The sequence below is a fragment of the Orbicella franksi genome, chromosome 9, assembly GCF_964199315.1.
Source record: "Orbicella franksi chromosome 9, jaOrbFran1.1, whole genome shotgun sequence".
Classification (NCBI taxonomy): domain Eukaryota; kingdom Metazoa; phylum Cnidaria; class Anthozoa; order Scleractinia; family Merulinidae; genus Orbicella; species Orbicella franksi.
The window spans coordinates 14,108,119-14,133,922 of NC_138153.1; the positions used below are offsets into that span (position 1 = coordinate 14,108,119).

The 25,804-nt window shown below is 41.3% G+C and overlaps 1 protein-coding gene across 1 annotated transcript; it reads right to left on the reverse strand.

Annotated features, from left to right (window-relative positions):
- Positions 1-19,333: 19,333 nt before the first annotated feature.
- Positions 19,334-23,114, reverse strand: LOC145497855 (diamine oxidase [copper-containing]-like). The gene has a single exon (XM_081477717.1). It carries the CDS (start codon positions 22,753-22,755, stop codon positions 20,404-20,406), a length of 2,352 nt encoding a protein of 783 aa, XP_081333843.1. The 5' UTR covers positions 22,756-23,114; the 3' UTR covers positions 19,334-20,403.
- Positions 23,115-25,804: the final 2,690 nt, after the last annotated feature.

Genomic DNA, 25,804 nt, shown 5'->3' on the forward strand with positions numbered 1-25,804 from the left:
TCATGACAGCTCTCCCATCGGCCATGCTAGTCTAAAAAGGCCGCTATCTTCAAACGAAGCCCAGCATCTCGGGTCTATTAACGTTTTTCTTAGTACCTGGTTAGATTTTGTCCTAACATCAAGGCAGTCTACTGTCGCCTGGACCTTCATCTCTCGATATTAGAATCGAATCTCTTTCACGGGTGGAAAAGAGGATGAAGTCCAAACAATGGCCAAGTTAGTTTAATATGGCCGCCATCTGAAAACGAAGTGTAAATTTTCTGGTCTAATGAGTTTTCATGTAGTAGCTTGGTAGTTTTTGTGTTAATATCAAGAAATGAAACTTCCACGTAAAACTTCGTCTCTCGATGGTAGGATCCCATCTCTTCAGCTAGTGAAAAAGGGAATGATGTCAAACATCGGCCATGTTAGTCTAAAAAGGTCGCTATCTTCAAACGAAGTCCAGCATCCCGGGTCTATTAACGTTTTTCTTAGTACTAGGCTAGATTTTGTCGTAACATCAAGACAGTCTACTGTCGCCTGGAACTTCATCTCTCGATATTAGAATCCAATCTCTTTCACGGGTTAAAAAGATGATGAAGTCCAAACAACGGCCAAGTTAGTTTAATATGGCCGCCATCTGAAAGCGAAGTGTAAATTTTCTGGTCTAGTAACTTTTTATGTAGTAGCTTGGTAGTTTGTGGGTGGATTTCGATATATAAAATTGTAACGTAAACTTCATCCCTCGATGGTAGAATCCCATCCCTTCAACGGGTGAAAAAGAGAATGATGTCAAACATCAGCAGTGTTAGTCTAATATGGCCGATATCTTGATATTAGGATCCAATCTCTTTCACGGGTTGAAAACCGGATTAAGTCCAAACAACGGCCTCGTTAGTGTAATTTGGCCGCCATCTTGAAACGAAGTATAAATTTTCTAATCTAATAACTTTTTATGTAGTAGCTTGGTAGCTTTTGTGTGGATTTCAAGATATAAAATTGTCACATAAGAGTTCATCTCTCGATGATAGAATCCCATCTTTTCAACAGGTGAAAAAGAAAATAATATCAAACATCGGCCATGTTGGTCTAATTTGGTCGCCATCTTAAAACGAAGTCCAAAATCTCAGGTCTAATGACCTTTTTCCTACTACCTTGCTAGTCTTTGTCTTTACATTAAGACAGTCTACTCTCGCCTGGGACTTGATCTCTCGATATTACAATCCCATTTGTTGTAGGGGTTGAAAAGAGGACGATGTCAATTAACAACCATGTAAGTCTAATATGGCTGCCATCTTGAAGCGAACTGTAACGTTTGTGGTCTAATAACGTTTCTCCTAGTACCTTGTTAGTTTTTGTCTTTACATCACGAGGGTCAATTCTCGCCTGGAACTTTATCTCTCGCTATAAGAATCCCATCTCTTCTACGGGTTGAAAAGAGGATGATGTCAGACAACAGCCATGTTCGTCTAATACATGACGGAACACACGGGGCTTCTACTAAGTATAAGTACCGCAGAGAAATGGAAGGAAATTTTCCTAGCATTCCTTACATACTCTCACTAGGGTTCTTCGTCTTGCGACCAGGGAAGGCGTCAAAATCTGTTTCAGTGAAGTCATAATCTGTTTCAGTGAAATGTTGATGATATTAAATAAAAAGTAAACCATAAAGGGCTGATGGAATATGAGACAAGCTTTAAAATGAAGTCACGATATTAATAGTGCTTTAAAAGTATATAGTGCGTTCGAGTCATTCCCGATGCTTTGAAATAATGGCGGACTCCACCGACGCCAATAATCCGGAACAAAACAAAGTCATTGTGTATCGCATCACGTCTAAAAACACGTGAAGAAAGACTTGGCCAGGAAAAAAACGTGAGCGGACAAAACCTGAATGCCGATAAACAAAGTAATCCGGCAGTGATGAACGGATTACACAACATGAACCTTCCTCTGCTTCTCCCCCTGAACCAAGTTCAGATCTACGAACTGAACTTAAAGATACCAAAGCGCCTACAAATGGATGTTGAGCGCGGCGAACAGACGTAAATGTCTTGTTTACCCAATGAAAGCCATCACAATGAACTCTGAGCTTGCATCGCGATGCTTGTCCGGGCGTAAAGGAACGTTTGATTAAGCAATCTAAAACAGATCTTAGGAAAACCCAGATGATCTGGAATACTTGTCTGAGTATGTCGTTGGCAGTGGGAGCCACGTGCAGTATTATCAGGCTCGGCAATTGAAGTTATTTTGTAGAGAATATCGCACAATTACACAGTCAAGGGCAAAAAAAAAAAAAACAAGCGCGAGGAGAAACTTAGTACATGGAGCTAAGATAGATTGTCAGTGCTTTAGGTGACCATGCACGGCTACCAATGGCTTGGCCAATCGCTTGGCCAATGGTTCGTACACGCAACGAATCGTAAAAGTCCGTAAGTAACGACCTCGGAAAGAAGTGAGCCCATCCCCCATCCCCTGACAATAGAGGAACTAAGGTTCAAAAGTATAATTATTTTTCCAATCAATAACCTGCATAACGTACATTAAACAGATGACGATTCAACTAGGAAAGGTATAGCTTATTCCAGGAGGCGTCATGAAGCGCCCTGGTATAACAAACTTGGAAAAATTTTCATCAAGTAACAAGAAGGTGCTAACAGGACCTTTTCTTCAAATTGAAATTACTAAAATTGACAACTTTGCGTCATTTTTAACAGGAACCCATAAAAAGAACGTTTAATCATATTGAAATTAAAAACTCGACCAGAGCAGTTAAATATTTATAAAGCAGACTAACGTAGCAGTGCATCATGAACAGTAGAAATAGTTTAAGGTATCTTACATCACGGTCTACATATAAAGTGCCCATCCATGTGCCAGCAACATAAATTTGAACTGGAACGAAGAATTTCTAAACGATTTATTAGAACTCAGTGTTTTTACGAATTACATCCGTAGCCTTAGAAGAATACAGCCCTGTTCTCATAATATTGAAAAAAAAAACAACAAAAAACACCAGGAAGAGATACTTACAGTAGAAGTGATTTGCATCCTCTCATGGGGTGAGAGACTCTCGCCCCTATAAACTTTCTTTTCTCTTGTAAGTTCTCGCGCGTTTAGAGATGCGCTACACTCGCGTTTTAGGTGCGGGAATCCCAACCAATGCTTATCTAACTTTGTAAAGATGCTACTTTTAGCCCTCCCCCAAATCCACACACGTGTATTTCACTTGTGGAAGTCTATCGATTTGGACAATGCTGTGTGAGAGATTCTCGTCCCTATCAACTTTCTTCTCTCTTGTAAGTTCTCGCGCGTTTAGAGATGCACCACACTCACGTTATAGCTGCGGGGATCCCAACCAATCCTTACCTAACTTCTTAAAGATGCTACTTTTAGCCCTCCCTCAAATCTACACATGTGTATTTTAATTGTGGACGTCTATCGATTTGGACAGTGCTTGGATTAAAGATTCTCGCCCATTTATATTTTTTTCTCTCGCGTGTTTTCGCGCGTTTAGAGATGCGCCACACTCGCGGTTTTGGTGTCGTGATCTCAAACTACGCTCACTGGACTTTTTAAAGATGCTACAGTTGTCTCTTTCTCAAATCTACACACGTGTATTTTACTTGTGGAAGTCTGTCGCTTTTGGACAATGCCAGGGTTAAAGATTCTCGCCCATTTAAATTTTCTTTTCACTCAAGTGTTTTCGCGCCCCTAGCGATACGGCACAATCGCGTTTCTGGTGTAGAGATCCGAAACTGTGTTTACTGGACTTTTTAAAGCTGCTAGATTTGGCCCTTTCTCAAATCTACACACGTGTATCTCACTTTTGGTAGTCTGTCGCTTTAGACAATGCTTGGGTTGGAGATTCTCGCTCATTTATACTTTTTTTCTCTTGCGTAATTTCGCGCGTCTAGAGATGCGCCACACTCGCGCTTTCGGTGTCGGCATCTCAAAGTATGCTGATGGACTTTTTAAGGATGTTAGATTTGGCCGTTTTTCAAATCTACACGCGTGTATTTCACTTGTAGAAGTCTATCGATTTGGACAGTGTCTGGGTTGGAGATTCTCACCCATATAAACTTTCTTTTCTCTCGTAAGTTCTCACGCGTTTAGAGATGCGCCACCCTCGCGATGTAAGTGCGGGAATACCAACCAACGCTTACCTAACTTTTTAAAGATGCTACTTTTAACCCTGCCCCAAATCTACACACGTGCATTTCACTTGTGGAAGTCCATCGATTTGGACAGTGCTTGGGTGAAAGATTCTCGCCCCTATCAACTTTCTTTTCTCTCGTAAGCTCTCGCGCGTTTAGAGATGCGCCACACTCGCGGTTTTGGCGTCGGGATCTTAAACTATATTTACTGCATTTTTTAAAGATTCTACATTTGGCCCTCTCTCAAATCTACACACGTGTATTTCACTTGTGGAAGTCTGTCGCTTTGGACAATGCCTGGGTTCAAGATTCTCGCTCAGTTATATCTTCTTTTTACTCAAGTGTTTTCGCGCGCCTAGCGATGCAGCACACTCGCGTTTTTGTTGTAGGGATCCGAAACTATGCTTACGGGGCTCTTTAAAAATGCTAGTTTTCGCCCTCCTCCAAATCTACTCAAACGTATTTCACTCGTGGAAGTCTATCGATTTGGACACTGCTTAGGTTGGAGATTCTAGCCCATATCAACTTTTTTTTTCTCTCGTAAGCTCTCGCGCGTTTAGAGATAAGCCACACTCGCGTTTTAGGTGCAGGGATCTCAAGCAATGCTTACGTAACTTTTTAAAGATGCTACTTTTAGTTCTCCTCCAAATTTACACACGTGTATTTCACTTGTGTAAATAAAACACTACAAAATCTACACTCGCGTGTTTTCGCGCGTTTAGAGATGCGCCACACTCGCGGTTTTGGCGTGGCATAGTTTGAGATCACTCAAACTATGCTTACTTGACTTTTTAAAGACGCTACATTTGGCCCTCTCTCAAATCTAAACACGTGTATTTCACTTGTGGAAGTCTGTCGCTTTGGACAATTCCTGTGTTAAAGATTCTCGCCCAGTTATATCTTGTTTTCACTCAAGTGTTTTCGCGCGCGTAGGAATCTGAAACTATGCTTACGGGGCTCTTTCAACAAATCCACACAAACGTATTTCACTTGTGGAAGTCTATCGATTTGGACAGTATTTAGGTTGGAGATTCTTGCCCATATCAACTTTCTCTTCTCTCGTAAGGTCTCCCGCGTTTAGAGATGCGCCACACTCGCGTTTTAGGCACGTCGATCCCAACCAATGCTTAGGTAAGTTTTTAAAGATGTAACTTTTAGCCCTCCGCCAAATCTATACACGTGTATTTTACTCGTGGAAGTCTATGGACTTGGGCAGTGCTTGGGCAAGAGATTCTTGCCCATATCAACTTTCTTTTCTCTCGTAAGTTTTTGCGCGTTTAGAGATCAGCCACACTCGCGTTTTAAGTTCGGGATCCCAACCAATGCTCACTTAACTTTTTAAAGATGCAACTTTTAGCCCTTCCCCAAATCTACACACATGTATTTCACTTGTGGAAGTCTATTGATTTGCAGAGTGCTTGGGTGACAGATTCTTGCCCCTATCAACTTTCTTTTCTCTTGAAAGTTCCTGCGCGTTTAGAGATGCGCCACACTCGCGTTTTAGGTGCAGGAATCTCAACCAATGCTTACCTAACTTTTTAAAGATGCCACTTTTTCCGCTGCTCCCAATCTACACACGTGTGATTTGGACAGTGCTTGGGTAAGAGATTCTCGCCTATATCAACTTTCTTTTCGCTAGTAAGTTCTCGTGCGTTTAGAAATGCGCCACACTCGCGGTTTTGGGTCGGGATCTTAACCTATGTTTACTGGACTCTTTAAAGATGCCAGATTTGGCTTTTTTTTAAAATCTACATACGTGTATTTCACCTGTGGAAGTCTGTCGCTTTGGACAATGCATGGGTTAAAGATTCTCGCCCATGAATATCTTTTTTTCACTCGCGTGTTTTTTCGAATTAGTTTAGAGTCCCTGAGACTCGGAAATATCGCCCAAGTTCTTGGAAATCGACCCAAAGTTGGTCACAATCACGTTGCGCATAGCGCAGTCTCGGCGACTTTCTATTTACTGAGAGGCTATATTTCGGCCAGACTGCTTATAACCAAGCGTTCAAAAATTTTTCCTCGGTTCATTTCACTGAAAACCAAAGTCCTGTCGACTTAGTTCAGAGTCAGACTCGGAAATATCGCCCAAGTTCCTGGAAATCGACCTAAAAATGGTCAAAATCACGCTGCGCGTAGCCCCGTCTCGGTGACTTTCTGTTTATCAAGTGAGTTAAAAAGGGGCTATATTTCGGCCAGACTGCTCATAACCAAGCGTTCAAAAATTTTTCCTCTGTTCCTTTCACTGAAAACCAAACTCTTTTCGAATTATTTTAGAGTCCGTGGGACTCGGAAATATCGCCCAAGTTCCTGGAAATCGACCCAAAGTTGGTCAAAATTACGCTGCGCGTAGCTCGGTCTCGGTAACCTTCTAGTCACTAAGTGGCTATATTTCGGCCAGACTGCTCATAACCAAGCGTTCAAAAATTTTTCCTTTGTCCATTTCACTTAAAATCAAAGTCTTCTCGAATTAGTTTAGAGTCCCTGGGACTCGGAAATATCATCCAAGTTCCTGGAAATCGACCCAAAGTTGGTCAAAATCACGTCGCGCGTAGCCCAGTCTAGGCGACTTTCTACTTACTGAGTGGCTATATTTCGGCCAGACTGCTCATAACCAAGCATTCAAAACTTTTTCCTCTGTCCATTTCACTGAAAACCAAAGTCTTCTCGAATTAGTTTAGAGTCCCTTCGACTCAAAGATATCGCTGAAGTTCCTGGAAATCGACCTTAAGTTGGGCAAAATCACGCTGCAGGTAGCCCGGTCACGGCTACTTTGAGCACTGTCCAAATCTATAGACTTCCACAAGTGAAATAGACGTGTGTAGATTTGAGGGAAGGCTAAAAGTAGCATCTTTAAAAAAATTAGGTAAGCATTGGTGGGGATTCCCGCACCTAAAAGGCGAGTGTGGCGCAACTCTAAACGCACGAAAACTTCAGAGGGAAAAGAAAGTTGATTTGGGCGAGAATCTCCAACCTAAGCACTGTCCAAATCGATAGACTTCTACAAGTGAAATACGTTTGTGTAGATTTGGGAGAGGGCTAAAACTAGCGTTTTTAAAGAGCCCCGTAAGCATAGTTTGGGATCCCCACACCAAAAACGCAAGATTGCCGCATTGCTAGACGCGCGAAAACACGGGAGTGAAAAAAAAAATTAAAAAAAAATAACTGGGCGAGAATCTTTAACCCAGGCATTGTCCAAAGCGACAGACTTCCACAAGTGAAATATACGTGTGTAGATTTGAGAAAGGGCCAAATCAAGCATCTTTAAAAAGTCCAGTAAATTAGTTTAAATACCGACACCAAAACCGCGAGTGTGGTGCATCTCTAAATGCGCGAGAACTTACTACAGAAAAGAATGATGATGAGGGCGAGAATCTCTTACCCAAGCACTGTCCAAATCAATAGACTTGCACAAGTGAAACAAACGTGTGTAGATTTGGGGCAGGGCAAAAAGTAGCATCTTTAAAAAGTTAGGTAAGCATTGGCTGGGATTCCCGCACCTAAAACGCGAGTGTGGCGCATCTCTAAACACACCAAAACACACGAGCGAAAAAAAAAAAATAAATAAATGGGCGAGAATCTCCAACCCAAGCATTGTCCAAAGCGACAGACTACCACAAGTGAAATACACGTGTGTAGATTTGAGAAAGGGCCAAATCAAGCACCTTTAAAAAGTCCAGTAAAATTAGTTTAAAATCCCGACACCAAAACCGCGAGTGTGCCGCATCTCTAAACGCGCGAGAAGCTACTAGAGAAAAGAAAGTTGATATGGCCAAGAATCTCTTACCCAAGTAGTGTCCAAATCAATAGACTTCCACAAGTGAAACACACGTGTGTAGATTTGAGGCAGGGCTAAAAGTATAGCATCTTTAAAAAGTTAGGGAAGCATTGTTTGGGATTCCCGCACCTAAGACGCGAGTGTGGCACAAGTCTAAATGCGCGAAAACGTGCGCGAGAAAAGAAATATAAATGGGTGAGAATCTCCAACCCAAGCATTGTCCAAAACGATAGACTACTACAAGTGAACTGCACGTGTGTAGATTTGAGAAAGGGCCAAATCTAGCATCTTTAAAGAGTCCAGTAAGTATAGTTTGAGATCCCGACACCAAAACTGCGAGTGTGGCGCATCTCTAAACGCAGGAGAACTTACTATAGAACAGAACGGTTGATATGGGCGAGAATCTTTCACCCAAGCACTGTGCAAATCGATAGACTTCCACAAGTGAAATACGTGTGTAGATCTGAAAGAGGGCTGAAAGTAGCATCTTTAAGAAGTTACGTAAGCATTGGTTGGGATCCCTGCACCTACAATGCGAGTGTGGCGCATCTCTAAACGCACGAGAACTTACGAGGGAAAAGAAAGTTGATATGGGCAAGAATCTCTCACCCAAGCACTGTCCAGATCGATAGACTTCTACAATTGAAATGCACCTGTGTAGATCTGGGGGAGGGCTAAAAGTAGCATCTTTAAAAGGTTAGGTAAGCATTGGTTAGGATCCCTGTGCATAAAACGCGAGTGTGGCATATCTCTAAACGCGCGAGAATTTGCGAAAGTAAAGAAAGTTGATATGGGCGAGAATCTCCAACCCAAACAATGTCCAAATCGATAGACTTCTACAAGTGAAATACACGTGTGTAGATTTGACAAAGGGCCAAATCTAGCATCTTTAAAAAGTCAAGTAAGCATAGTTTGAGATCCTGACTCCAAAACCGCGAGTGTGGCGCATCTCTAAACGTGCAAGAACTTACTAGATAAAAGAAAGTTGATGGGGCGAGAAAATCTCACCCAAGCACTGTGGAAATTGATAGACTTCCACAATTGAAAAACACGTGTGTAGATCTAGGGGAGGGCTAAAAGTAGCATTTTAAAAAAAATTAGGTAAGCATTGGTGGGGATTCCCGCACCTAAAACGCGAGTGTGGCGCGTCTCTAAACGCACAAGAACTTACAAGAGAGAAGAAAGTTGATGGGGGCGAGAATCTGTCACCCAGCATTGTCCAAAATCGATAGACTTCCACAAGTAAAATACACGTGTATAGATTTGGGGAAGGGGTAAAAGTAGCATCTTTAAAAAGTTAGGTAAGCATTGGTTGGGATCCCTGTTCCTACAACGCGAGTGTGGCGCATCTCCAAACGCGCGAGAATTCGCGGAAGTAAAGAAAGTTGATATGGGCGAGAATCTCCAACCCAAACAATGTCCAAATCGATAGACTTCTACAAGTGAAATACACGTGTGTAGATTTGACAAAGGGCCAAATCTAGCATCTTTAAAAAGTCCAGTAAGAATAGTTTGAGATCCTGACTCCAAAACCGCGAGTGTGGCGCATCTCTAAACGTGAAAGAACTTACTAGATAAGAGAAAGTTGATGGGGCGAGAAAATCTCACCCAAGCACTGTGGAAATCGATAGACTTCCACAATTGAAATACACGTGTGTAGATCTGGGGAAGGGCTGAAAGTAGCATCTTTAAAAGGTTAGGTAAGCACTGGTTGGGATTCCCACACCTAAAACGCGAGTGTGACGCATCTCTAAACGCACAAGAACTTACAAGAGAGAAGAAAGTTGATGGGGGCGAGAATCTGTCACCATGCATCGTCCAAAATCGATAGACTTCCACCAATGAAATACACGTGTATAGATTTGGGGAAGGGGTAAAAGTAGCATCTTTAAAAAGTTACGTAAGCATTGGCTGGGATCCCTGCACCTAAAACGCGAGTGTGGCTTATCCCTAAACGCGCCAAACTTACGAGAGAAAAGAAAGTTGATATGGGCAAGAATTTTCAACATAATACTGTTCAAATCGATAGACTTCCACAAGTGAAATACGTTTGTGTAGATTTGGTGAAGGGCGAAAACTAGCATTTTTAAAGAGCCCCGTAAGCATAGTCTCGGATCGCTACACCAAAAACGCGAGTGTGCCGCATCGCTAGGCGCGCGAAAACACTTGAGTGAAAAGAAGGTATAACTGAGCGAGAATCTTGAACCCAGGCATTGTCCAAAGCGACAGACTTCCACAAGTGAAATACACGTGTGTAGATTTGGGGAAGGGCTAAAAGTAGGATCTTTAAAACGTTAGGTGAGCATTGGTTGGAATCCCCGCACCTAAAACGCGAGTGAGGCGCAACTCTAAACGCGCAAAAACTTACGAAAGAAAAGAAAGTTGATATGGGCAAGAATCTCTTGCCCAAGCACTGCCCAAATCTATAGACTTCCACAAGTGAAATACACCTGTGTAGATTTGGACGAGGGCTAAAAGTAGCATCTTTAAAAAGTTATGTAAGCATTGGTTGGGATTGCCGCACCTAAAATGCGAGTGTGGCGCATCTCTAAACGCGCGAGAACTTAGGAGAGAAAAGAAAGTTGATATTGGCAAGAATCTCCAACTTAAATACTGTCCAAATCGATAGACTTCCACAAGTGAAATACGTTTGTGTAGATTTGGTAAAAGGCGAAAACTAACATTTTTAAATAGCCCCGTAAGCATAGTTTCGGATCACTACACCAAAAACGCGAGTGTGCCGCATCGCTAGGCGCGTGAAAACACTTGAGTAAAAAGAAGGTATAACTGGGCGAGAATCTTTAACCCAGGCATTGTCCAAAGCGACAGACTTCCACAAGTGAAATACACGTGTGTAGATTTGAGAGAAGACCAAATGTAGCATCTTTAAAAAGTCCAGTAAGCATAGTTTGAGATCGCGACACCAAAACCACAAGTGTGGCGCATCTCTAAACGCGCGAAAGCACGCGAGAGAAAAAATATAAATGGGCGAGAATCTTTAACCCAAGCATTGTCCAAGGCCACAGACTACCACAAGTTAAATACATGTTTGTAGATTTGGGGGAGGGCTAAAGGTAGCATCTTTAAAAGGTTAGGTAAGCATTGGTTGGGATTCCCGCACCTAAAACGTGAGTATGGCGCATCCGTAAACGCACAAGAACTTACGAGGGACAAGAACGTTGATATGGGGGAGAATCTCCAACCCCAACACTGTGCAAAATCGATACTTTTCCACAAGTGAAATACACGTGTGTAGATTTGGGGGAGGGCTAAAAGTAGCATCTTTAAAAAGTTACGTAAGAATTCGTTGGGATCCCTGCACCTAAAACGCGAGTGTGACGCATCTCTAAACGCGCGAGCACTTACGAGAGAAAAGAAAGTTGATATGGGCTAGAATCTCCAACTTAAGCAGTGTCCAAATCGATAGACTTCCACAAGTGAAATACGTTTGTGTAGATTTGGAGGAGGGCGAAAACTAGCATTTTTAAATAGCCTTGTAAGCATAGTTTGGGATCCCCGCCATAAAAACGCGAGTTTGCCGCATTGTTAAACGCGGGAAAACACAGTTCAAATTTATGTTGCTGGCGCATGGATGGGCACTTTATATGTAGACCGTGATGTAAGATACCTTAAACTATTTTTGCTGTTCATGATGCACTGCTACGTTAGTCTGCTTTATAAATATTTCACTGCTCTGGTCGAGTTTTTAATTTCAATATGATTAAACGTTCTTTTTATGCGTTCCTGTTAAAATTGATGCAAAGTTGTCAATTTTAGTAATTTCAATTTGAAGAAAAGGTCCTGTTAGCACCTTCTTGTTTCTTGATGAAAATTTTGGGGTACTGCCATATATGGGCTAATAGGTATGTGCCGCTGTGAAGGGTATGGTTTTCAAGCAGTTTACTCTAGGATAGGGTATATAAATCAGAGCGTTTGGGTCTAGAATAGGGTATAATTTTTGACAAAACTGACTGGTTGGTTGAAGATTTTATCTAGACTAAGGAAACCAGGAATTGCCACTCACAAATATAAGAAAAATCAAAACGGCAAGTTTAAATTTATGCAAATCAGCATCAACAGTGTCCATAGATTGGGGGATTTGAGGAGTTTACTCTAGTATAGGGTAGCAAAATTTAGCTGAACTAGCTCTGGTATAGGCTAAGGGTCCCAGGGTCCCAGCGGCCCATCCCCACCCATAAATTCCCAAAGTACCCCCCGCGGGGATGGCTTTTATTGGGTAAACAAGACATTTACGTCTGCTCGCCGCGCTCAGCATCCATTCGTAGGCACTTTGGTATCTTTAAGTTCAGTTCGCAGATCTGAACTTGGTTCAGGGGGAGAAGCAGAGGAAGGTTCATGTTGTGTAATTCGTTCATCACTGCCAGATTACTTTGTTTATCGGCATTCAGGTTTTGTCCGCTCACGTTTTTTTCCTGGCCAAGTCTTTCTTCACGTGTGTTTAGACGTGATGCGATAGATAATGACTTTGTTTTGTTCCGGGTTATTGGCGTCGGTGGAGTCCGCCATCATTTGAAAGCATCGGGAATGACTCGAACGCACTATATACTTTTAAAGCACTATTAATATCGTGACTTCATTTTAAAGCTTGTCTCATATTCCATCGGCCCTTTCTGGTTTATGTTTTATTTAATATCATCGACATGTCACTGATACAGATTATGACGCCTTCCCTGGTCGCAAGACGAAGATCCCTAGTGAGAGTATGTATGGAATGCTACGAAAATTTCCTACCATTTCTCTGCGGTACTTAATGTAGAAGCCCCGTGCGTGTCGTCATGGGCCGCCATCTTGAAAAGAAGTGCAACTTTTCTGATCTAATGAGTTTTTATGTAGTAGCTTGGTAGTTTTCGTGTTAATATCAAGAAATAAAACCTCGTTAGTCTAATATGGCCGCCATATTGCAACGAAGTGTAAATTTTCTGATCAAATAACTTTTTATGTAGTAGCTTTGTAGTTTTTGTGTGGATTTCGAGATATAAAATTGTCCCGTAAAAGTTCATCTCTCGATGATAGAATCCCATCTTTTCAACAGGTGAAAAATAGAATGATATCAAACATCGGCCATGTTGGTCTAATATGGCCGCCATCTTAAAACGAAGTCCAACATCTCAGGTCTAATAACCTTTTTCCTACTACCTTACTAGTCTTTAACTTTACATCAAGTCAGTCTACTGTTGCCTGAAACTTTATCTCTCGATATTAGAATACCATATCTTTTACGGGTTGAAAAGAGGATGATGTGAAACAACAGCCATAAAAGTCTAATGCGGCCGCCATCTTGAAGCGAAGTTCAACATCTCAGGTCTAATAACGTTTTTCCTAGCACATTGCTAGTTTTAGTCTTTACATCAAGGCAGTCTACTGTCGCCTGAAACTTTATCTCTCGATTTTAGAATCCCATCTCTTTCACGGATTGAAAACAGGATGAAGGCAAAACAACGGCCATGTCAGTCTCATATTGCTGCCATCTTGAAACAAATTTTCTGGTCTAATAACTCTCAATGTAGTACCTTGGTAGTGTTTTTGTGAATATCAAAATATAAAATTGTCAAGTAAGACTTTATCTCGCGATGTTAGAATACCATCTCTTTAATGGGTGGAAAAGGGGATGATGAGAAACAACAGCCATGTCTATCTAATATCGCCGTCATCATGAAACGAAATCCAACATCTAAGGTCTAATAACGTTTTTCTTAGTATTTTGGTAGTTTTTGTCTTAACATCAAGACAGTCTACTGTCGCCTGGAACTTAATCTCTTGATATTAGGATCCCATCTCTTTCACGGGTTGAAAACCGGATTAAGTCGAAACAACGGCCTCGTTAGTGTAACATGGCCGCCATCTTGAAACGAAGTGTAAATTTTCTGATCTAATAACTTTTTATGTGGTAGCTTGGTAGTTTTTGTGTGGATTTCGAGACATAAAATTGTCCCGTAAAAGTTCATCTCTCGATGATAGAATCCCATCTTTTCAACAAGTGAAAAATAGAATTATATCAAACATCGGCCATGTTGGTCTAATATGGCCGCCATCTTAAAACGAAGTCCAACATCTCAGGTCTAATAACCTTTTTCCTAGTACCTTTCTAATCTTTACCTTTACATCAAGACATTCTACTGTCACCTGAAACTTTATCTCTCGATATTTGAATCCCATTTCCTTTACGGGTTGAAAAGAGGACGATGTTAAACAACAACCGTGTAAGTCTAATATGGCCGCCATCTTGAAGCGAAGTGTAACGTTTCTGGTCTAATAACGTTTCTGCTAGTACCTTGTTAGTTTTTGTCTTTACATCACGAGAGTCAACTCTCGCCTGGAACTTTATTTCTCGCTATTAGAATCTCTCCTACCGGTTGAAAAGAGGGTGATGTCAAACAACAGGCATTGCCGCCATCTTGAAACGAAGTGTAACGCTTCTGGTGTAATAATTTTTTTTTATGAAGTATCTTGGTAGTTTTTGTGTGGATATCAAGATATAAAACTTTCACGTAAACCTTTTTCGATGGTAGAATCGCATCTCTCGATATTAGAATCCCGTCTCTTTTACGGGTTGAAAAGAGGATGATGTCAAACAACAACCATGTAAGTCTAATATGACTGCCATCCTTAAACGAAGTGCAACTTTTTTGGTCTAAGACATTTTTATTTAGTAGCTTGTTACATTTCGTGTAGATATCAAGATATAGAACTGTAATGTAAAGCTTCATCTCTCGATGGTAGAATCCCGTCTCTTCAACGGGTGAAAAAGAGAATCACGTCAAGCATCCGCCATGTTAGTCTAATATGGCTGACATCTTGAAACGAAGTCCAACATCCTAGGTCCAATAACATTTTTGTTAGTTTTTCTCTTTACATCACGACAGTGTACTGTCACCTGGAACTTCATCTCTCACTATTACGCTCCCATCTCTTTCACGGGTTAAAAAGAGAATGATGTCAAACAACGGCCATGTTAGTCTAATATGACCGCCATATTCAAACGAAGTGCAACTATACTTTTCTTATAACTTTTTATTTGGTAGCTTGGTAGTCTTTGCGTGAATATCAAGATATAAACTGTCACTTAAAAATTCATCCCTCGATGTTAGAATCCCATCTCTTTAGCGGGTGGAAAAGAGCACGATGTGAAACATCGGCCATGTAAGTCTAATATGGCCGCCATCTTGAAACGAAGTCCAGCATCTCAGGTCTAATGTCATTTTTCTTAGAACTTTGCTAGTCTTGGTCTCTATATCATGACAGTCTACTCTCGCCTGGAACTTCATTTCTTGAAATTAGAACCCCACCTCTTGAATTGGTTAAAAAGAAGATGAAGTCCAAACAATAACCGATGTTTTACATCATCCTCGTTTCCTTGCTGATCTAATATGGCTGTCATCATGAAAGGAAACCCAACATCTCAGGTCTAATAACGTTTTTCTTAATATTTTGGTAGTTTTTGTCTTTACATTAAGACAGTCTACTGTCGCCAGGAACTTCATTTCTTGATATTAGAATCCCATCTCTTTCACGGGTTGAAAAGAGGATGAAGTCCAAAGAACGGCCATGTTAGTGTAATATGGTCGCTATCTTGAAGTTTTCTGGTCTAATAACGTTTTATGCAGTTAGCTTGGTAGTTTTTGTGTAGATATCAAGGTAATGTATAGATTTAGCCAAGCCTAAAAGCAGAGCTCCTGGGCCAGGTTGTTTTAAGCGTGATTAAGCTAACACAGGATAAGCGAGAATTTTGATTTGAGTTTTGCAAGGTTGTTGAGTTTTTGTGAGGTTTTCTGGTTATATTGTTTGGCCTTCTGAATGATCTCAAACTACAAACGCAGCCCATGCCCATGCCCAGTGGAAAACATTTGTGTGCAAGAAAAAATTATACTTCGGTTAACTTGTAATCCTGGGTTAGCGTTAACAAGGTTCCGAACAACCTGGCCCTGACCGCCGCCCTAATTACAACCAATAAACCCGACATGAGCCCGCGATCCTATCGAAAGCCAGTACTTGGTCGGCGGTCAGCTTAAAAAAACATGACCTCGATGAGCTTTTAACCTGACGTCACGATATGGTCAACTGACACAGGTCAGCGGATAGCTTGCTTTGACAGGTGTCAATTGACCATAACATGGATGTCCAACATCAAAGACATATGCCGTAAACCAAGACTGCATGACTTGGTATTAGCTGGATGGCCGCCATGTTGTGCGACGTCGTCGTCGTCGTCGTGCGCACGCGCCCGCGATCCATCCCGCTAGCTAGGCTGACCATGAAAACAGAGTTGCATGGGTTTCTATTTCCATGCATGCATGTGGTTCTGTTCCTGAAGTTATGGTGCTCCGCTTGGCGTCCCTTCGGGCTGCGGCGCTCCGCTATTAGCTGGAGTATGGCCGCTATGTTGACGTCGACGTCGTCGTCGTCGTCGTAGGGCGCATCCGCGATCCATGCCGCTAGCCATGTTGAGCATGAAAAAAGAGTTGCATGCTTTTCTATTTCTATGAATGCATGTGGTTCTGATCCTATAGTTATAATGCCCCGCTTGTAAATTTTAAGTCATTTTAAATTATCTTTAGTAGCTTTTGAATCCTAAGGATGTATTTTTAATAATTTTAGATTTTAGTTTTTAGGTATATATTTTATAGCAGGTCCACACCAGCCCCCTGGGTTGCCAGACGCAGACCTGCCTCATCAAAAATATATGTATGTATGTATGTATGTATGCTTGGCGGCTCACCCTTCTTTGTAAACTATCGGCATTTCACTTGCTTCCAACATCGCGTCATATGACACTCAGTTTTCTCAGATTATCCTAGTACTGTACGTGAATCATAGATATGGTCATTTATTCTCTTAAGAAATTTAGTCCTGAAAAAGCACGGTTCCTGCTTCAGGTTTAGTTTTGGAAAACAGTAATTGAATCAAATTCAAAAACTCGCTTAATATTTGCCCCTAAAATCTAATTTCACCTTCATTTAAAGTAAATGAAAGATTCATTGTGTTTTATTGTTGTTTTGGAGACTCAATTTCTTCTCATACTAAAAAAAGTATTACAGATGGGGTTTTCGAGTTTATTTCAAATTCGTCGTTGCCACTCGTGAACGTTTCAAACACAAGTGCAAAATTATCGATGACGTCACCATTTCTTTAGTCTTTGCCTTGTTTCAGTGAAGAATAAACCAAACATTGTTGGTACATAGTCGAAACATCTTCGATGATCGCTCCTGGAGATCCTCGCAATCTGTCGGAAAATAATTGTAAACTGGGGTTGGTAATCTTAATTCGGATAATTTTCAAAAATCTTCGGAAAATCACCGAAATCATCTTATTCCGTGTTGCTTGTAAAATAAGCAAAATGATACAGGGCTGCTTGTAGATACGAAATTTAAGTTTACAAATCTGGCTTGGTCAGTTATTGCGCCCTGGCCGGTGAGTTGTCGGGGCGCGGGGAGAGGGGTGGCTGGGTAATAGGTTGGATCTTATATTACTCTCTTATAAGGTTATGGCTCACACCCTGGCCTGGAATTGGCCATGTTGTGTAGTTTAATCTTACTTTTCAACGTAACGCAAAAACTGGGAAAATTTGGAGCCCGTTCTCAAATGTTTTCACAAATAGAAGTAATTTCTAGTTAGTTGGGGTCATGTATTAGATACTTCTATAGATCTCAGAGGTTTTAAATCAGGTTTACCACAAGTCAGGAAATGGTCAGGAAAAATGTTTTTTCCAGGTTAGGGAAAAGTCAAGGAATTTCATTTTTAAGTCAGCGAAGATCGACATTTTGAAGAAAAGAAGGTTCTACAAAATTTCAGGTTACTTTGAATTCAACGGTGTTTTTCCCTTACAAAGGTTAACTGCCACGTTCAAGTAGAAAAGACGGCAGAAGGCCACTACCATACCAGACATTTATCCATTATTTGCATATTCTTTTTTACAGTATCAGAGAAAAGTTAGGGAAAAATCAGAGAATTTTGAAAACTGATTTCTGTGGCAACCATCGTTAACGTTAATTTTTAAGGTCATTAAAAATTAATGTTGATATGTAATAGGGTAAAGGTTTCGAGAAAAGCGGCAAATGCCAAGCCAAAATGTTTTAGCGGTACTCATGAATGTTCTTGTCGAATACGAGCTGCTGGACTGAATGCCAAAACTTATTCCATGATTTCCGGACAAGACGCCCTGCTATCAGAAATGCAGCTTATTAACCTGGATATACCTACTGGATTTAGTATTTGGGATATCGTTATAAAGTACAGTTCATATGACTTAGTTTTTTCCCCTAGTACGTTGAGAAGAAAAAAACACAGTGTGTAAAAATACTAAGTGACTTGACAGAATGTCTGTGCATTACAGGTTTGATGACACCTGAACGCAAAGATCGATGACAGAGTCAATCATTACAGCTTGGACAGGTCAGTTATTGTTTTAACTGTAAATCTAGAACTATGTTAACAGTTAACTAAGTTTTGACTTGTGTTTGCCTTTGACCGAGGTTATGAAATGTATCAGACTAGTTCCGATTCTGGAAATGTTTAAATCTGAAAACAATTACGCAACGGTAAGACATTTTGACTTTCACTTTCAAGTCATCAGGGACCTTGCGCTTGGCACCGGCTACATGTTTCCCGCGCTTGGCGTCGATTGCATGTGTCCCGCACTTGGCATCGGTTGCATTTTTTTCCGCCCTTGGCATCGATTTACATGTTTCCCACGATCGTCTTCGGTTACATTTTTCTGCTCTTGGCATTGGATTCCTCGTTTCCCCTGCTTGGCATCGGTTTGCTTGCCATCGGTCACATGTTTCCCACGCTTGGCATTGGTTACTCGTTTCCCGCGCTTGGCATCGGTTACATGTTTCCCGCGCTTGGCATTGGTTACACGTTTCCCGCGCTTGGCATCGGTTACGTGTCTCCCGCGCTTGGCATTGGTTACTCGTTTCCCGCGCTTGGCGTTGGTTACTCGTTTCCCGCGCTCGGCATCGGTTACGTGCTTCCCGCGCTTGGCATTGGTTACATGTTTCCCACGCTTGGCATTGGTTACTCGTTTCCCGCGCTTGTCATCGATTACATGTCTCCCGCGGTTGGGATTGGTTAATGTTTCCCGCGCTTGGCATCGGTTACATGTTTCCCGCGCTTGGCATCGGTTACATGTTTCCCGCGCTTGGTATCGGTTGCATGTTTCCCGCGCTTTGCACCAGTTATTACATGTTTCATGTGTTTGGCACCAATGGTATGTTTTGCCACGTTTGATGACGAGCGATCACGCGATTACTTGTATTTGTGCCCTCTGACAACGGTTGCAATTCTACATTCTTTATGTGATTTTGCTTTGAGTCTTGCAAGAACCACTATAAATTAAAACACAATACTTGAGGAGTTGAAAAGTTACTATGGCAGTTACTTTTATAACATTTTTAATGTCGGTGGCGTACGTTTATTTTTGTAATACATATTACTAGGAAGACGAGGTTTTAACATGGCGAGATGCATGTAAAGGTTGGCATCCAAAAAGTGGTTATCATAATAAAATAAAGGTAACAGCAAAATACAAAATTGAAGTTGCAACTGAATCCGTCCTATACAGGAGACAGTTATACACTTTTAAGAAATTTAGAAGATTAATATGATAGATACATAATCAGAGAGATTTTACTTAGTATAGTGTTAATGGATGGTCTTAAACCCCACTCGTTCTTTGGAGACGGGATTTTCTTCCCGAAAAGCTTCATATTCTGGTAAAATGAGGTAGTATATTAAAAAAAACTAGCATGCTTTCAAACAAGCACACAGTGTCTTAATCTTCCTAGATGTCAAATGTCTATTGTGTCACATTTCTATTCCTGTCTTTGTGAATTCCTCGAGTCTTCCAGAATATCAATCTTACTCTCTTTGCATAACTGCCAGCAACACCGTGGAGTACTTTCAAAACAGCCAACTCCTGCTCACATTTAGGTAGTTTGCTGCAGACATTTTGAAAGGCCCTGCTGTAACTGGAGCTGTTATAATTTGTTTTTAGATTGATATGTTGATAGAAGGCGCGTGAGCTGGTTATAGTGCGCTACTTCATTAGGCTAAGAAAGCGGTTCCAGGCCCTTACCAGGACCATTCCTTGCAATCCAGCGATATATATATATATATTTTCTGGGGCGTGCAAAGCTAATCTCACGCGAATCACCACGTGAAACTTTCATACAATCGCTTCACTTGTTTGAATGACTACTATCCCTATCCATCTATCTGTAAAGCTGTATTCCAGGTGGTCTCCGCTAAAACAACACATCAGTTGTTTCAAATTCTTTGATTCCCTCATCCCCAGCTGTCTTTCTGCCGGGCAGTTCTATGCTACAGGTATTGGGCGCTGTTAAACTTCTAGCCGTCAGCTTCAACATTAACTTTGAACTCTACCATTTACTCATTAATAGCAAGCATAAATATGACATAATTGACCACAAGCCTACGCATTTAATGTGCATTGCTCCTTAGTTCAGATATAGATCACTCGTAACTTCCTTTCAAGTTGATATCATATTTCTTCGGCACACAGACCTCTTCGTCGGACAATACGGAACTTTGAGCCACATTACTCTTGTCTTCATCCTGTTTAATAAACACCGCATTGCTGGAATCCGTGGAAGGTCCTTCGTCGAAGTAATTAAACGGCTGAAGAAAAAACCTCGCCGTGTTTGCAGCCGAAGCAACGTTCGGGACGTTTTCGGAACTCTGAATTTCTATACAGCCAATAGAAACCCAAGCGACGAGATCTACGTTGGTGATACCATCATTTGCACTTTGGAAGAAATTTTCGAAGTCGACAACTGGTTGGGTTGGACTGTTCTGGTTGTAAAGTGAACTACTTCTAAGCTCAGTTTCTTTGTATCTCGTAACAACGAGTGGATAAACCGACCACGGAGCCATCTTCGTGATGAAATCGTTCTCTGGAAGTAATTGCTTGACCGCTGACAGAGGTTGAATGAGATATCCTCTCTTTGAGTCAAACTTGTTTTTGTTATCGCTATAGACGTTGAAGAAGGTCGGCTTGTCAAAATCGATCTTTTTCACTTCCGCTGTGTCAGTCTCGAGTCGCATTTCTTGAGACCGAAGAACTTTTAAAGTTCTTCTTTCCGGTGGGAACCAAACATTCGCTGTGTCTTGGGTGCTAATTTCAATCTTTTCAAACGAATTCGACTTGCCGTCGACGTCGAGATCAACTTTATAATGAAAGATATGGTCGTGCAAATTTCCAAGCAGCTTGGTGTGAATTTCGTGTCCGAACAAGTCATCCTCCACTTCAGGCCTGTCATTTTCAGATTGCACATAGCCGGTCGGAGTTGATTTGACTTCTATGGCTCCACTTTGATAAAACACGAAGTCAAAGATGTTATCGTAATTGCGATCGGTAATGACCGTGCGCAGAACTAACACACGACTGGCTAAACCTTCATAAAACTTGTACCCTGTACCGTTGGTTTCAAAATGGCGTCTTAGGGGAATGCCGCTGTCCATTTCAAACACGCACACCGCATTCTTGATCACTTGTGGCTGGTCTGTATCCACGAAATGCACAACATCAAAAAATTTCGACGTTTCGGGACAGTCAACTCCGCCAACTAGTTCGAAAGTTTTCGTTCCCATTGCCCATCCGCCATAAACGAAGTTAGCGGCCATAAAGTACGGAGAAAAGCCAGAGTAGAACGATATCGCCTCCTGAAGACTAAGTTCGTAGATGATTCTTTTGTCTTTGAATCGAATGTCGAAGAGTTGAGGACCTGAAACCGAATCCATCCGAAAATCGAAGCTCCAATGCATGTACCTAATGTGGCGACCACTGACGCTGAATCTCTTTCCATCGGGCTCAAACATCCTGGGGCTGCGCCCTGCCTTCTGGGATTGGGGGATTCCACTGGGGTCGTATGACGAAAACAACGGTGTTTTTGGCGCGGGAATAAATGATTTTGAAATGACGTTCATCTTATTGTATTGAAAGAGGAGGTCATCGACGGTGTTGAATGTTTTTCCGTTGTAATAAACCTTGTTTACTTTCCATTTGGAGACGTCAGAACCAGGGAAATCTATGTACAGCTGAAAGTCCACTGGGTTAAGTGATTCGCCTTCGAGATCGCGCGTGAATTGAAGCCAGGTCGTTCGTTCGTCTCCTGTTTTTCCAAACGGTCCCTGCGGGTGAAATTTCAAGAGCTTGTTTGTGCAGTTGTGGTAGCAGAAACCATCGTAGCTTTCGTTTAAAAGGCGAAAAGCCTTTGTTGTGGCTTCTAACACGATCTTAGTTAGGGCCTTACGTTGTACTTGATCGTAAGGACGCACGTTAAAAAGGATGGGGTTGCCATTGCGTTTCTCGTATGTCATCTCCCCACTGTTGTTTGGCCATGTAACAATGTATTCCTGAACAAAGGGAGGACTGCCTTCACCCTCAAAAATAACAACAAGTGCCTTCCTTGCGGGTTTCGCCTTGTCTTCTTCTAAATAGTCCAAGACCGCTGCTTTTTCGGGAGGGTGTAGCTGTATCATGTAGATGTAATTGTCTTTAACGGAAGCGTTTTCAATTCTCTTTAGCTTCAGTGAGGATTGTTTTAGCATGAAATCCCTCGCGGCGATTAACTCTTCGCTTTTGAGGTCATTAAAAATACCCTTCGTTTTCGGTGGTTCTCCCTCGTTGAGAATACCCTCTGCACACGTGTTGCTTTCAGTATCGCTCGGATATTTGTCTCTGTACTGGGAGAAAACGACAGCGACCACGATGAGTGCTATTAGCAGCCCAACGCAGAGAAGGAATAGAATAGCGACAGCGATTTTCCATTTGATGGGAACGACCACGCTTCCTTTTCCATTCATGTCGACCGAGAAAAAACGATCAGCTTATGCCATGATAAGTATCTGACTGAATAAACACCCGAGACGGGCGATAACTGGCGGGTAGGAATCAGGTCGATTTGGCCCTTTCCACACCTTGGAACTCAACGGTGTAAACAAGCTTGATTTGGTTGATTAAGGCATGCACGAATTTCTGTCAACGAATCGGTGTTTAAATATTCATAGAATTGTCGCGTGTCGCCTTTTTCATGTTTTTCTTTAGATGACCATCTGTCACGTAGCATTTGTTGAAACTGTTTTGCATTTCGTCAAGGAAACAGAGATTCGACTACTTTGGATTATCTTCAGGCTTTCGTTTAGAGCCATGAAGGTGTTTATAAGAAAATAGGAAGAGAAAAGAAACTGAAACGGGAACAACCTGCACAGATTTTCTGTCCGCTGATTATATTATGCAGAAAAGCATGCGGAAAAACACTGTACATGTAAATATTGTTTCATGGTTTTTCTGTTGTCGCGAATAATTATTTTCATTTAGACAAAAGGTTTTTAGGACCAAACAGGTTTAACACCGAAGCTCCCTTAACCAGTGACAAATATTGGATATTGATATTCACTCCTGTTTGAATGATAGGAAATACTGAATGATAGAACATTCGTTTAAATTCAGTGAGATCGATGTATGTTAGATACCCAGCATACCTGTCAACCAAGCAAAATATTAATCAATATTCATCGAATTTATTGCTTTGCAGTCTTGTTGACGTCGAAAACACATTAACAAAAGGCTACATAAAGGTCGCAGTCGTTCTCTTATACACAAATTTCAAGTTAAATTCGTTCTAATTACCGTTATTTAAGGGGAGTTGAGTTCCCTCGTAGATATCTATTGGTGTAGTTTTGATGTAGCTAAGATACAAAACGTGTTTCGGTGGCTTGCGAAATGTTTTATATTTTTCCTATGTATTTGAACAAAAACATGGCAACCGTTCATAAATTAAAATAAAAGAGGTCTTGATAAATTTACAGACACAAGTTTTGTATGGGAATAAAAACCGGTCAAACGGGTATTTTTGAAGGGGTTTTCTCAAGAGAAATTGACATCAACAACGACACGTCTTTTTTTTTCCAGTGCTAGTTAATTTGTTCAAGATAAATTAAACAATATGATGCCTTCGGCTATTGCTGATATATAACATGGGATCTGCAATAACTTTGTTAGATCAAATAGTTATTTAGCTTTCACCTGACAGGCGTCAACCTCCCAGTCACTGAGGTCTGACTGAATAACATTGATAACAGGGAAGATACATGTTTAGAAACATTGTTTTTGTTATTCAAATTTTCAGATCATGACATGGCAAAAGAACTCTTTGTTTCAGCTGCCAGTAGTTATCTGGTTGACACAATAATAACAACGCATGGGTGGCGTCACCGATATATCCCAGATCCACGCATGGCGTCTTAGCTTACGGGGACTCGTGTCGAGGTTAATTAAGAGACCAGCGAGGGCATTGGGACGCGAGCATCGTGTTAAACGACTGCAACTGACGAGAATATACCCTTGGCTACGTATCGGGCGGATTGAACAACGGCCGCTTAGCACTGATTAGAAGAATGTTTTACTCTCAATTTAGCCTGCGAACAGGCTCCCGGCGAGGACGCAAAAAAAAATTCGGCGAGCAAAGCGAACGGACGAGCGCGAAACTGAAGAATTTGGAGAGCGAAGCGATCGGGGCGTTCGAGCTCGTTTCGTTCGGGCTCGCTGGGAGAGTAGCCAGGCTCCCGGTTTACAATGAGTCACATGTTCATGTCACCAGTGTAAGGCCTACTTGCAACAGAACACAATGAGAGGGATGCGAAATGATTTACGTATTTATTCAGATCAAACTCTCATCTTCCTAGTAAGAAGCTAATTACCAGAAACCGTAATATCTGGCCGAATAATATGAATATATTTACGATTGCCCCAGCAACAAATGTGTGAAATGAACGTGAAAGAAAATTAAATGCAATGAGAGTAGCCCTGGTCTACTTTTGCGAGTACCTAGAGGGTATTCCAAGCAATCGTCTTTATTGCTTTTAAATATGATGAAAGTGTAGGTTTTTTTTAGGACTGGTACCTTAAGGGTTGAAAACAATTTAAAGCCACGGCCACAAAACAGGATCTTGGTACCTCTTAGGAGTTCTTTTCAAAATTTCCTATGAGCACCCCCGTCATTTTATATACGCGAGTTCCCCCCCCCCTCCCCCCACCTGCACCAGGTCATTTTGGTCTCACAGTCCTTTATGTTTTATAGAAAAGTGTCAGGAGTCATGTGCTCCTGAAAGTAGTTAGTTTCTAACTCAAGATATTGCTGGTTGCCTTCATAAAGGGCTGGTTAACGCTTGAAACCGCTACTGTACTTACCTGGTTTAATCTTCCAAGTGTCTCACTTTAACACCCCTCTTCTTCAGCTGTTTATAACACAGCACTGACGGACGAAATCGTAGACGAAACTTTCCTTTTTTTATAATGAATTCAAGTGGACAGTTACGGCTGTCGAAGTGTAACTGAATAAGGCGAAAGCGTTGAAAAATGCGGTGGACTAAATTTTTTGCGGGGGAATTTTTATTCTTAAATTCTCCACCCAAAAAGCCTTAAAGGAGCTACTTCACGGTTTCCGCATCTTGAAAAGCTTAGCCTGACATAAATTTTTCAAGTTCGTCGTTTGTAATCTGGGTTAATCTGCTTCATACTTAACCATCCTCGTTACTTAATGGTTTATTATTATATCTTTGGTGTTTTACTATCTTAGTAAACTACTATTTTCAGGTTTCCCTCAATTTAAAGGCAATTTTATACGTGGACAAAATAACTCAAAATAACATGACTGAGCTCCTTTAACACAAAGACAACATGATCAGTTAGAAAGTTTAAAACAAGTTCTAGACAAAGTATTGTCTTTCATAAAAAAAGTATTGTCTTTCATACACGAAGCCTGAAAACTTATATATTTTATTCAGGGACGCCAAACAGCCGGTGTCAGCTCGTCAAATCAAAACAAACAAGCTCAGTTTTTACTAGCTAATG

Coding starts and splice junctions, on each gene's coding strand:
- LOC145497855 (XM_081477717.1), bottom strand. CDS start 22,755: ATGAATGGAAAAGGAAGCGTGGTCGTTCCCATCAAATGGAAAATCGCT.